Source organism: Maniola jurtina, chromosome 26 (genome assembly GCF_905333055.1).
Source record: "Maniola jurtina chromosome 26, ilManJurt1.1, whole genome shotgun sequence".
Classification (NCBI taxonomy): Eukaryota; Metazoa; Arthropoda; class Insecta; order Lepidoptera; family Nymphalidae; genus Maniola; species Maniola jurtina.
In genome coordinates this window covers 5,418,551-5,433,113 of record NC_060054.1, presented here as the reverse complement: position 1 = coordinate 5,433,113, position 14,563 = coordinate 5,418,551, and the positions used below count along the sequence as shown (strand labels likewise).

Here is a 14,563-nt window from a genome sequence, read left to right as displayed (position 1 = left end):
ATTTTAACTTCACCTATCTAACTTGTAATAATTATTAACTAAACCTGTGTAATTATTTCTACTTTACAAAAACCACGCCAACAAAATTGCTGAAAGACGTTTGTACGACGCTGCGACATTTTGAACAATTTGAAGTGATTTTGAAATGTGGAATGTGAAATAGAGAAAGAGTTTTTTTTTTCTTTTGTTTCTAGATTTTTCCATAGAGTATTTAGGTTTATTTTGACTATGGATTTTTCATTCTTGGCGGATCCACATACTTGTAGTCGGCGCCAGACACTTGCAGCAAGCATCGGCAAACATCAAAGCGTTTGTATTTACATTTTACAGTGCTTGGATTGGATCGTTTGCCTTGCAGCAAACTCACCTGACCCAACGACACGATATCCGGTTCTTTTTTTTATCACCCGACAAACAGGAAGCCTCAAGCCACTCGTTGCGTCGAATCACAAGGTTTGAGAAGTTTGCAATGTTACCCGTGACGACTGTAAATCTTTAAAAAAAAACTATGCGACTCAGGAATTAATTGCTATTCTCTGTGGAACACCTCTTGGGGGCGGGTATCTGTATTTATCTTATGGCGGTGACGCCACATGCTTGCAACAATTAGCAAAGAACAAACACTGGCGTGTGGGATGGTGGATCCGTGTGTACTTGCCAAATAAGATCGCTTGCTGTTCGATCCGATTGGCAAGCAAGGCAAATACTGTGTATGAAATGGTATAAAAAGTACTTTGTGGTGTTTGCCGATGCTTGTTGTACATATTGTTTGTAGCAACTAGCAAGCATGTGGCGCCACCATCATAAAAGCAAAGAGCATTATAGCTTGCTACAAACAGAAAACATGCAGCAGATGTTTGCATAGTCCATAGATATTAAAATAATGCATTGACCATATTGACAATGGCTGCAATGGCATTACCTATGGTGTACTTCCGCTTCGGCCTTCGTTTCGTCTGCCTGATGCAGCTGCTGCAATACAAATCACAGATCTTTTTTTTTTCTCTCTCATCTGGCTGTACAAAGATTAGCCAATGTCAAGTTTCTAGTTATTTGTAACAAGTTAGTTCATAAAGCTATTATAATAGGTCCATGAGTTAGTTCAATGTACTCTGTGGTTAGAGCACGCCCGCCAGTTAACACCAACCACAGACTAAGTATATACTATGATCGAAGACACCAACACAGACGAAGTCCATCACAGATCAGGGGGCACGGCAGTGCCCCCGCCAAGACGAGCCATCACTATATTATAAAGATATTATAGGTACCTACCAGTCTGACAAATTAAACTAATAGGTACCTAATCTGTGATACAAATCAATACAAAATACAAATATAACCTAATATATAGGTACCCTAATATAATCCTACTCTATGATACAAATGGCGGATGTTCAAGCAATTGGTGATTGTTCAACAATATAATATTGTTCTAATTTATAAGTGCAATGTTCTTTTCTGCTACGTTAGTGTCTTTTATAATATTATCAAGTCGCAAAGAAGAAAGATAGGTATGTCGTATGATTTTTATATACTTATGACGAAAAAATGATGCCCGCTTCCTTGTCCGCGTAAACCGGTTTAAAAAAAACCGTGGGAAGTGGGAACTCTTTGATTTTGTGACTTAGATATGTTTTCCTCAGGATGCACGCTATCTCTCTACCAAATTTTATCAAAATCCCATACCGATGGGAGTAAATCTAGGAGACAGGCTAACACATTTTCGCATATAAAATGGATTTTGAATCATTTTGTATTTCGCATAGTCAAAATAGGTCCGCATGTGAAGTTGAACAAAAGTCTATACATCTATTAGATTTGGTGAGAAAATTCTGCAACCAGTTAATGTTTCACAGATTTATCATTCAATGATATAAATGACCCATAGTGCGAAATGTCACTATGTCTAAATTAAAAATAGCATTTTTTCCAAATGCCATCAACTCTCCATATTTGTCTGCAAGTTTTGTCTTCAAATTATTTCAATAAGTTTTACCTAATATAGTTTTTGTTGTATCTTGCCCTAAAACACATCATATTTACACAATGAGCCATAGGCCGGCCATACATGGGCAGGTTGAAGCAGTCACTTTTCTCATCTGCGGACTGCTTTTGAATGCATAGTGAACCAACCACAGTCTTCTATTTGCATACATACATAGAACTGCTTGAGCAGTTGCGACTGCTCTGGGCAGTAAGCAGCAGTTATCAGCAGTATAATAATATACCAGATATAGACTTAGATATTTTTGATCACAGATTTAATAACTTTGCTAGAAAAGTAGTTAAAATAATTAAGTAAAATAATAGAATAACATTGTTATTTCGTCGAATTCTTAGGTTATTATTTAAGTATGTAGTATAAGTGTACTTATTAAGTGTTTATATTAAATTTAATTTATTAATATTAAGTAATAACTAAGCGTGCCTTAAAAACCATGGTCATGTTGTGCGACCATATAGGATTACAATAAGGTCAAAATGTAGCAATTTAAGAATTAGGTTAAAATCATTATTGTAATCTGTTTTGGTTGTCAATAAATAAATAAATAAATATCACTGGCAGCTTCCAGCTTTTTTTAAATCTTTTTTTAGCTGTGGCTTTATCACTTCGTGATTATGTCGCCCCCATAAACAAATCAACTCAATTTTTTTTTAATTATATAGACTAGCGCTTGGCTGCAATCAGACCTGCTAGCAAGTGATGATGCAGCCTAAGATGGAACGCGCTTGCCTAGAAGTTGCCTATTTACTCTTGACTTGAAGGTCTTGATATTAGGTGGAAGGGAAATTAATCACTAATTGAAGACACTATATTTATATTCGTCAATTCCTCAATGCCTGAAAACAAAAGTCTTCAACCAGTGTGTCCTTCCCGTCCTCACCTATGGTGCTGAAACGTGGACACTGACAAATGGCCTTGTTCACAAATTCAAAGTTGCTCAGCGAGCTATGGAGAGGGCTATGTTAGGAGTTTCCCTGAGGGATAAGATCCGAAATGAGGAGATCCGCAGGAGAACCAAGGTCACTGACATAGCCCAAACTATTAGCAAGCTGAAGTGGCAGTGGGCAGGCCATGCCTGTCGTAGAGGCGATGGCCGTTGGAGCCGGAAAGTCCTTGAGTGGAGACCGCGTTTAAGCAAACGTAGTGTGGGACGCCCTCCAGCACGATGGACCGACGATATAAAGCGGCTGGCGGGAAGTGGCTGGATGAGGAAGGCTGAGGACCGGGTGTGGTGGCGCTCTATAGGGAAGGCCTATGTCCAACAGTGGACGTCCACAGGCTGATGATGATATTTATATTATTCAAGCTGTTGATTAATGACTGCTCGAGCAGTCCATGTATTTTAAAATCACTGGCTAACTGCTCAAGTTGCCCATGTAAGACAGGCCTTAAAGCTTAGAGAACACTTACATAAGTAAACATGTTTTTTCTTTTTCTATTTAAAAATGTGTAAGTTTATTAACAAACTTAATACTTATAAATGGACTAGGGTTTTAAATGACACACAGAGAGACCGAATTACACAAATCACTTATGGGTTTTGTATCTGTGGATGTACTGGGCTTTATGTTGTCATTTTTAGAAGCAAGTTTCCTACACGTGTCAACACTGTGATTAAAAGCCTTACAATATGTACAGCGAATGCGGACCCTTTTGGGACTGATTACATTGTCACTAGTTTCAATTGGTTCTGTAACTGCGGGTTTAGAGTTGCTTTTATTTATAGACTGCGACTTACTTACTTCAGCCTTCGCCTCCTCCACCTCTCTCGCTTTTGTTAACAAAGTATCTAAATCACTAATTGTATTACGTGGTACATATTTGCGAATCTTACGATCTAATAAACCATATACAATATCTATCTGTACACACATATCAAGTTTATAAGGTAATTTAGCGATAAGCGCTCTAATACGAGGTATAAACTGATCGACACTTTCAGAGTTTTGCTCACGTGAGAAGATTGTTCGCAGCACTTTATAAGCGGGGCGTGGGGCTCCGTACATCCCACGCATCCTTGTTTTCGCCTCCTGCCAGCTGTGCACGTCATCCTTGATACCTCTCCACCAGGTAGCTGCGCCGCCCGTGAAAAGCATTGCAAGGCCTCGCAATGCGTGAGAGTCACTGACGTTTGCACACTCCATGTATACCTCGACGGCGTCGATGAAGGCTTCAATAGCGTCCGGTCCGCCGGCCCCGTCGAATCTTGCGGTGCATTTCGCGAGGTTACCGAGACGTATCGTCTCCGATGACGTAGCTTGTGATAGGCTTAAGGTTTCTTGCATAACTTTAGAGATTAAATTTGACAGTTGGTCCTGTGACAATTCGATATTTCGTGGAGGACACGCCTTTCTCCTTGTAACGTTGTCCTCCTCGCTGTCTTCTTCGCTGTGTGTCAGCCGTTCTCTCGGATTTCGGGTTTGCGACATAGCGATATGTATTTTTTGGTTAAAAAATTTTAAGTTCGCCACGGGAAAATGGCGGCGGGGACTCACGTTCGCGTCGGTCTCGAATTGTCGTTTTTCGATAGGCCACTAGTTGAGCGCCACTGTAAGTTTATTAACAAACTTAATACTTATAAATGGACTAGGGTTTTAAATGACACACAGAGAGACCGAATTACACAAAATTAGAACACAAAATGTACGTTGTAAAGTGAAATCAGTACATTGCAGTGTTGCCAGTGGCAGATAGTCAATTGTAACACGAGACATCTCAAAATGTAACATTTTCACGAGAAAAGTAACATTTCCTTGTTTTTCGTGGAAAATAAAAGTAATAAGGTACACAGGTTAATATGGCACTTTATTATACAAAAATTTAAACAGTTTTCTTGTCCCATTAGTTAAGCTTAAAAAGAATCGTAATAATAATTGTTGATTGAATAAATTGTCTGCTGATCCTGAAAAAGAAAAACAAATCAATATGTAAAATAATAATATACCAACGGATTTAGAAATGTCTTTGAATAGCTATAACTTATTTTGTTAATCAATTTATAATACAAGTGTAAATTAAAAATTTATATCACCCCAACAAGTGAAGGTTACATTAACTAGAATAGAACTGATAACTTTCAAACGGCTGAACCAATTTTCTTTGATTATAGCTAAGAACACTCTCCATCAAGCCACCTTTCAAACAAAAAAACTAAATTAAAATCGGTTCATTAGTTTGAGAGCTACGATGCCATACACAGATACACACGTCAAACTTATAACACCCCTCTTTTTGGATCGGGGGTTAAAAAGATTAAAATCGTCTTATATCGGGCGATCTGGCAACACAGGACTGTTTGAGTTTGAGAGGCTACGCACTAGGTGGACTTTGTCTGTGTAGCGTTTGATGGCGCGCGTGTGGTGCCTTTTTGGAGCGTTTTTTTTTTTGTTAAAAGTGGCTGGTTTTTGTGTTTCACTGGCGTTTTTGGTGCTAGAACCATGCTGGAACTAACTGGGAAGCGCTCTAAAGGGGCGCCGTGCGTATGTCGGCGAGCGCCGGCACAGACGATGTCCTTACTTATATAGTTTCCCTAACTTAAAAATATCTACAAACTTGACATTGGCTAATCTTTGTAAAGCCAGACGAGAGAATAAAAAAAAACGCACTAGGTAGGTACGCAGTGAAGAAAATTACGCGGGAATTTCAAATTCGTTTTGTTAACTGAACAATACTAGGTAGGTACCTAACTACTTACCTTGGTCTCAGCAAAGAGATCGATAGATTCGATAGCAAAACTCAAATTTTAGGTTACGCCGGCCGGTATCTACTCAGCTCGCTCTCATTCCTGTAAAGAAAACCGAAGTTACCTACAACAATAACTAAGTAGTAAATAGCTAAATGAACTTCTGGAAACTAATGTGACTTAATAATAAGGTGACAGTCAATACAAAAACGAACTGCTTTCAGTTGCAAATACTATGACTTTGTTTTTGCATTACTGATTCCCTAATTAGTTAACTACTTACTTATTTACTTAAAACTACATTGTATACAACATTTACTTACCAAGCAAGTAGTGTTAGCAACACATATACGCAGTCGATAAGGATAACGAACAAACCAATCACTTTCGAATTTTGACGAAATAAAGATACAATTTTTTTTTGTACTTAGATACCTAACTAGTTACCTACAATATCACTACCCCGCAACGAATAACTTTTTTTTTTTTCTCTCGACTGGCTTTATACTGATTAGCCAATGTCAAGTTTGTAGTTATTTACAAGTTAGGAAAACTATATGTTATGAATGGACTTCGTCTGTACCGGCGCCCGCCGACATACACGCGGCGCCCCTTTCGAGTGCTTCCCAGTCAGTTCCTTGGTCAGTTCCACCACCAATAAACACTAGCAGAACACAAAAACCGGCCACTTCTAACAAAAAAACACTCCAAAAAGTCATAACACGTGCGCCAGCAAACGCCACCACAGACGAAGTCCACGAATAACTTTATAAGCCAAAACTTGGCCAAAACAAAGTTGAGTCACAGAGAAAAACAAACAAAACACTTTTTAATCACAGAGTAATTACAAAACAAAGTGAACTTAGACCAATAACTTAGAGAAAGTGAAATAAACTAACAAATGGGCCAATTACGACAAACGAAAACTGTTTTGGATGCGTTCCGTTTCACGATTATTTTTGGTTTGCTGGGAAAAATTTGAATATTTTTATGAAGTCCTAAAAGTAACTAAAGTTTTTGTTTTTTCATTAATATGTATGATACAGGTACATGAAATCCTGCGGGAGGGTCAGCCGCAGACGGTGATTTATACCTGTGACGGCACAGAATTTGCTTGCATAGTTTCTTGCGGAAATCGTAATGTTTCATATCCCTTTTATTGTACAAAATGTGTGCATTCAAAACGCTTACGTTCAAAAGTTTTCGGAAAAACATTTTGTACCAAACTTTCGCATTTTTTCGATTTATTAGGAATTTAAACAGCAAATTTTTCCTCTCCATCGGGAATTTAAACAGCAAATTGTCTTTCCTGTGAACGCCTTGGGTGTGCAGGTTGTAATCTAACATTATTTTAGGTGTCTTCAGATTGTTAGTTACCACTGTTTCAGTTCCATGATAAGTGGTAATAAAATTCACACATCTATTTTTAGTAATCCACGCAAATATATCAACATCCCCAGATGTGCTGCCGTGTATTTCGGACATACTTCTGTTCTTTTCAGTCTCATCATCAATTATATTTCTGACTCTTTCCGACACTTCGGTGGGTAAGTAGGATTTTTGAACTAAGCCAGCGCAGTCGAAACCGCGCTGTTTCAATTGTCTACCTAAAATAGGTGAGCTGTAAAACTTATCCATCCAAATGGTATGCCCTTTACCTTCCAAGCCCTTTAGGAGTTCAGTAAGTAGGCCTGGTATCATTCCAGTAGTTATATCACCTGGAAAAGTAGAAAAAATATTTTTAGGCTAATTTCATGGTTTAACAGGGTTTAACAAGTGTAAATTAAGAATTTATAACACCCCCGACTTGGACTATTCCGCGCCTATGATCCAAAGTATCTGAGTTTTCCAAAACATCATTTTCAAATAAATAATTATGTATATCTAGGCAACGTCCATCTTGACAGCTTGACATATTTGTTAATTGACACTTGAATATTATGAACCTAAGGGTTATCTAACCTTCTTTTCTACAAGAAAACTAGAAAAGAGCTGATAACTTTTAAACGGCTGAACCAATTTTTTTGGATTATAGCTAAGAACACTCGATCAAGCCACCTTTCAAACAAAAAAAACTAAATTAAAATCGGTTCATTCGTTTAGGCGCTACGATGCCACAGACAGATACACAGACACACAGATACACACGTCAAACTTATAACACCCCTCTTTTTGGGTCGGGGGTTAAAAAGTAGTACTTCTTGTACGGAACTCTTCAAAAATCGGTCAAATGCGTGTCTGACTCGCAGTTGACTGATTTTTTAGGGTTCCGTACCGGAATAACGTAAGTTATTCGTGGACTTCGTCTGTGGTGGCGTTTGCTGGCGCACGTGTTATGACTTTTTGGAGTGTTTTTTTGTTAGAAGTGGCCGGTTTTTGTGTTCTGCTAGTGTTTATTGGTGGTGGAACTGACCAAGGAACTGACTGGGAAGCACTCTAAAGGGGCGCCGTGCGTATGTCGGCGAGCGCCGGCACAGACGATGTCCTTACTTATATAGTTTCCCTAACTTAAAAATATCTACAAACTTGACATTGGCTAATCTTTGTAAAGCCAGACGAGAGAATAAAAAAAAACGCACTAGGTAGGTACGCAGTGAAGAAAATTACGCGGGAATTTCAAATTCGTTTTGTTAACTGAACAATACTAGGTAGGTACCTAACTACTTACCTTGGTCTCAGCAAAGAGATCGATAGATTCGATAGCAAAACTCAAATTTTAGGTTACGCCGGCCGGTATCTACTCAGCTCGCTCTCATTCCTGTAAAGAAAACCGAAGTTACCTACAACAATAACTAAGTAGTAAATAGCTAAATGAACTTCTGGAAACTAATGTGACTTAATAATAAGGTGACAGTCAATACAAAAACGAACTGCTTTCAGTTGCAAATACTATGACTTTGTTTTTGCATTACTGATTCCCTAATTAGTTAACTACTTACTTATTTACTTAAAACTACATTGTATACAACATTTACTTACCAAGCAAGTAGTGTTAGCAACACATATACGCAGTCGATAAGGATAACGAACAAACCAATCACTTTCGAATTTTGACGAAATAAAGATACAATTTTTTTTTGTACTTAGATACCTAACTAGTTACCTACAATATCACTACCCCGCAACGAATAACTTTTTTTTTTTTCTCTCGACTGGCTTTATACTGATTAGCCAATGTCAAGTTTGTAGTTATTTACAAGTTAGGAAAACTATATGTTATGAATGGACTTCGTCTGTACCGGCGCCCGCCGACATACACGCGGCGCCCCTTTCGAGTGCTTCCCAGTCAGTTCCTTGGTCAGTTCCACCACCAATAAACACTAGCAGAACACAAAAACCGGCCACTTCTAACAAAAAAACACTCCAAAAAGTCATAACACGTGCGCCAGCAAACGCCACCACAGACGAAGTCCACGAATAACTTTATAAGCCAAAACTTGGCCAAAACAAAGTTGAGTCACAGAGAAAAACAAACAAAACACTTTTTAATCACAGAGTAATTACAAAACAAAGTGAACTTAGACCAATAACTTAGAGAAAGTGAAATAAACTAACAAATGGGCCAATTACGACAAACGAAAACTGTTTTGGATGCGTTCCGTTTCACGATTATTTTTGGTTTGCTGGGAAAAATTTGAATATTTTTATGAAGTCCTAAAAGTAACGTAAAGTAACATTTTGAGTCGTGTAACATGGAGGAAACATGAGGGGGTCAAAAGTAACGTAAAATGTTACAAAAGTAACATTCTGGCAACGCTGGTACATTGGCACGTCCAGAGTTAATTTAGCCATCGATAGTCGCTGACAGGCATAGACCTGTCAGAGCGAGAGCGGTGAAGTGACGTGACTACGTTCCAGTTTACGTTACAAATGTTATTACCAAAGTTTTACTTGTATTCAAATTCACAAAAACTATTTTGTCAATTTTAGAACATAGAGTTTGTTAGGAAAACTAAGTACTTAACTAAGTATTTTTAATGGTTTCTTGATTGTCACATTAAGATGATTTGCATTATTTTACATGCAAAATCAATTAAATCCTATCAAATTAGTTTAAAGATGGGCTTACTTAGATAACTTGATCAAAGAATCAGTAACTTAACATAAACTTAATTCGGAACTAAATAATTCAAGGGTAAACATTAACTTATTTAGTTTTTCATAATTATCTGTAAAACAAATTACTTTTCTTAGACATTTTATATTAAAATTACACTTTAAATTCAGAAATAGGAATTGTCAAATTTTTCTTTTTCATTTATTTGAAGCCTCAGAACTCAGTTTGGTAATCTTTGACTTAATAACTTTTCATTCTATAGGAGGATTGTATACATTTTCATATTCTAATGTGTTTTTCCTTGTTTTCAGATCAATTCAATTGGCGAAGGCAAAATATGATGTGGGAGTTATTGAAGACTAGCTGATGCCCGCGACTTTGTCCGCGTGGATTTAGGTTATTCAAAATCCCATGGGAACTCTATGATTTTCCGGGATAAAAAGTAGCCTATGTGCTAATCCAGGATATTATCTATCTCCATTCCGAATTTCAGCCACATCCGTCCAGTAGTCTTTGCGTGAAGGAGTAACAAACATACACACACACACACACACATACAAAATTTCGCCTTTATAATATTAGTGTGAAGTGTGATTTCCACAACAGTGACTCTCACAATAATCTATGGCTGAAGTATTATTTTAAATTGTAAAGTGCTGACAGCAATACTCTACCAAGATAACAATCTAGTCTAGTCCAGTCCAGTCTATGAGGGAAGCCATAACATTACAGTTCAGGCCCAAAATAAAGCAATTACAGGCTGAGCAATATTGGAAGGCTGAGGATTTTTCGAGTGATTTTGAAACTTTTAAACTACCTAAATGAAGTCAGTTATTGCTATTTCGGTCCAAACTTGTATACTTCGCCTCCATTACCGAGGAAACAATAAAAAACCTAAACTCATAAACCTGTATGGTACTGAAAACACACCAATTTGAACGTGATGATCTTGTTCGAAAAAAATAAATAAAAAAAGTTCAAGAAAGTTAATAAATAAAAGATTTGAAACAGAATATATAAAGTTAAATAGAAATTAATAAAAAAAATATATATGAAGAACATAAAATAAAAATGTTAAAAAAAAATTAATTATTAAAAAAAAAATCAGTCATGTAAAATAAAAGTAATAGGTAAGTGTTTGTACCTTTGGCTGGTAGTTGGGCGCTGGTTTGTAATGAAAATCGTCTGGTCTTCGTTGGTATGGTCGAGCACTATCCAGAGTGGAAGATTTTTGGGTTCCTTTAGCTGTAATTCGCACGAGCGTTAAAAAAGCGTTGCGTTAAAACCCGGCGTTGCGCTGAACATGCAAAGTGCGCGTTAAAAAAGCGTTGACATGCGAACAGATACTTGGGAATGCATTTGTTCTATTTGAAACGCTTTTTTAACGGAAGTTAAAAAAGCTCTCGTGCGTATGAGGCCTTATTTTGTGTGTGTTGAAACTTTTCTGTCTGTTAACGAATTAATTATACGTATTGGGACTTCGTCTGTGATGGCGTTTGCTGGCGCGCGTGCTGGGCTTGTTTGAAGTGTTTTTTTTGTTAAGAGTGGATGGTTTTTGTGTTAGAAAAGCGCTCTAAAGGGGTGCCGCGCGTATGTCGGTGGGCGCCGGCGCAGACAGAGTCCATACTTGTATAGATTCAATAACTTGAAAATAATTACAAACTTGACATTGGCTAATCAGAGTAAAGCCAGATTTAAAGAAAAAAAAAACTATATCTATTATGGCAAAAGTTCAAAGTCCGGTTTCTGTCACTGTCTTTAAAATGGGATTCTAGACGTAGTCTATGATCTGCTTGTTTTGATTTACCTAATGTTGTGTTTGATTTAATGTAATAAGTCAGAATATTCACAAAACCATGTACCTACTTAAAACAACCTAACTAGGTACACTCAAAGAATTTCGTCATCAGTATGAAACTGTCCAGCAATTCCCATTACAGTCTTGGAAAGTGCTGGCGTGCGGCCGGTAAAAAATGATGATTTAAGCCTTAATAGCTCAACGGTTGAGGAGCGGACTGAATTCCGAAAGGTCAGCGGTTCAAACCCCACCCGTTGCACTATTGTCGTACCCACTCCTAGCACAAGCTTTATAGCTGATTTACACAGGGTCAGTAGAAAAGTCAGTCGCAGCGCCAATGTCGGCGCCGCGACTGACTTTAACTGTTTACATGAAGTAAAGTAGTAGTGGTGCGTTTCTCACGGTGAGCACTAGACGTGGGTCGTTACGTCATTTTTAAGAAACGTAACGAAATCAGTGACTTGGTCGGCGTCACCTGTTTCGAAACTAGTGATTTTTGTAACTAGTTTTGTAATTTTTTTTCAGCTTCTGTGATTGTTTACATTAACCTCCACCAACTATACCGTTACACACGAAACGAAAATAGCTTAAATCACTATCTTTGTTTGTAGTTATAGGTACAGTTATATCAATAAATTAACTTCCCTTCATACTTTATTCAGGCTTAGGACTGACTGCATTAAATGTATTTATGGTTGATTAGTGTTTAATAGGAAACTTGTAGGAAACTATGATTTTATAAAATTATTAATGCAGGCGTATTTAGAAGTTGATTTGATTGTATATACAATGATCATTTATATTTACAATTTATTTACAATTTTGATATATTTACAGTTTATTTACACTTTTTCAACGTTTTCACTGTCTGTTTTGGCACTTTTATTTATACACTTTGTTTGTTTGTTTGGCTATTTACACACAGTTTTTAAGTTTTATAATATTACAAGTACAGTACACATTTACATTTTTTCTACACATTTAGTAGTTTTATTATTCTGTTTATTATTTATGTATAAACGAGTTTATGACTCTATCAAAAATCTTTTTGGATCTAGATTAACATTTAAATAAGTTAATTGGGCAACTTTGTATGTCTTCAATTGTGTGCGGCGGTTATTAATCGTGAGACCTGTCTTACTAAATATCCTCTCGCACGGAACTGACGTTGCCATTATGTTGCCATACTTGCGTAGAAGAATGGCAAGGTTGGGATAAATGTGCTGTTTAAGTTGCCACCATTGCAATGGACAGTTAAATTTCCCATTTTCATTGAACGTGGGTAATATGTCCTCTTTTAAATAGGAGTCCACTTCTTTGATGGCACACGACAAAGGTGTGCCTACTTGCTGCTGCTGCGTCCCAACAATATTGTTTAAAATCGTCCATGGTGAAAATTTATCCCTTACTGGGACGGATGCAGAGGTTGAAGTCGATTGTTGTGGTTGTTTTTCTCCATGTCGTCGCCTAATATCCGTTGCCAGTATTTCCTCCAGCACTTTCTTTGCTTTTGCTGCCTCACTTGTGTCTGAGAATACATTGGTTTTGTACCTTGGGTCTAATAATGTACATATCGAGAACGTGCCACTTCTCTCAACACCTTCAAATCTTTTATCCAAGCCTGTCCGAAGTACTGTAATTATATTATTTGTTGTAACAGTAAAGCCTTCCAGGAGCAGTTGGTCACAGGATTCCTTAAGACAGCGTGTCATGACTATAATGGTACTGGCTGTCATATAATCTTCACCACTCATAGCTTTCGTAGCTTCGTCAAAAGGTTTTAAAACCTTGCACAGTTCGTGAAATACTGTCCATTCCTCGAGAGTTAAAAGTGGTAAATCTTTTTTAAGAACTGCAACAGTGGCACATATTTGATTTTCCAGTTCTACAAATCGCTGTAACATAGCAAATGTAGAGTTCCACCGGGTTGGTACTTCCTGTATCAAGCGCTTTGGTGTCACGTCCGGCTTTTCCTGTGATTGCGCTTTTAATAATTTTTCTAGCGCTGCTGTACTTGTTTTAAAATGACGGACTATAGTTTTAACTTTGTCCAAAGAAGCTTGGACTGAATTCAGGGCATCTTGCACTATTAAGTTCAACGTATGGCCATAGCAACCATAATGCTTCCACCCTATATCAGCTATGGCTTTTTTGACGTTGGGTGCGTTGTCACTAACAATAAAATTTATTTTATTTGTTAAATTCCACTCGTTGGTCGTTTCGAGCAATGCAGCTTGAATATTCGTACTGCTGTGCGTATCTTTAAACTCTGCACATTTTAGTAAAAATGTTTTAAGAACAAGATCTTTTGTTAGATAGTGCCCTGTAACAGCAATGTAAGCATCATTGACCCGAGACGTCCATAAGTCTGTTGTTAGAGATAGAAATTCAATATTGTTTATTTCTTCTTTTTTTCGTAAAACTGTTTGGTCGTATACTCGTAATGTAGGAATTAGAATATTAGAGACAGTTTTTCGCGATGGTAAGTCGTATCCAGGTATGTGTCGGGCAAATTTTTTAAAAGCACGTTCCTCTACTAAAGAGAAAGGGTGATAACTATCTATAAATAAATCGGCAAGGTCATTGTCAATTTGTCTTTTTTTAGTCAGTGTTACTTTTTTTTTGCTAATTCCGTACCTATCAATGAGCTGTTGCGCAGCGCGGTATATGGGTATGGTACTTGCAGCAGTGGACGTAGAAGCTGAGGCAGCATCGGAGCTGGACGACGAGGGCTGAGGTTGCACATCGTCTGCGGGTTCCTGCCCACGACTTTGTTCTGGGGTCCTTGCCGTTGATTGCGCGGTACAAAGGCTTGTATACGCATTGAGGTGTTTTCGCCTCAGATGTGTTTTCAAATTCGCAGTTGAAGTTTTGAAGCTATAAACTTCACCACAACTGTTGCATTTCGCTTTTTTTTCGTTATCCAGTTTTTGAAAAAACTCCCACAAAGCACTAGAATTCAATCGAGACATTTTTATTTAGGTATAGTTTACTTAGAGACAATCCACAATTCCACAC

General features: G+C 37.6%; 2 protein-coding genes across 2 annotated transcripts in view; both read right to left on the bottom strand.

The window, feature by feature from the left end:
* Positions 1 to 14,563, bottom strand: part of LOC123878575 (protein ANTAGONIST OF LIKE HETEROCHROMATIN PROTEIN 1-like) — a 151,832-nt gene that overhangs the window by 69,811 nt on the left and 67,458 nt on the right. The gene's annotated exons all lie outside the window — the stretch shown is intronic.
* On the bottom strand, positions 12,571 to 14,369 carry LOC123878455 (zinc finger BED domain-containing protein 4-like). The gene is made up of 2 exons (XM_045925626.1): positions 14,183 to 14,369; positions 12,571 to 13,814 (listed from the first exon to the last, which is right to left on the bottom strand). The coding sequence occupies exons 1-2, from the start codon at positions 14,367 to 14,369 to the stop codon at positions 12,571 to 12,573; spliced, it is 1,431 nt and encodes a 476-aa protein (XP_045781582.1).

Coding starts and splice junctions, on each gene's coding strand:
- LOC123878455 (XM_045925626.1), bottom strand. CDS start 14,369: ATGCGTATACAAGCCTTTGTACCGCGCAATCAACGGCAAGGACCCCAG. Junction 13,815..14,182: donor GCGCAACAGCTCATTGATAG/GTACGGAATTAG, acceptor TAAAATGTGCAG/AGTTTAAAGATACGCACAGC.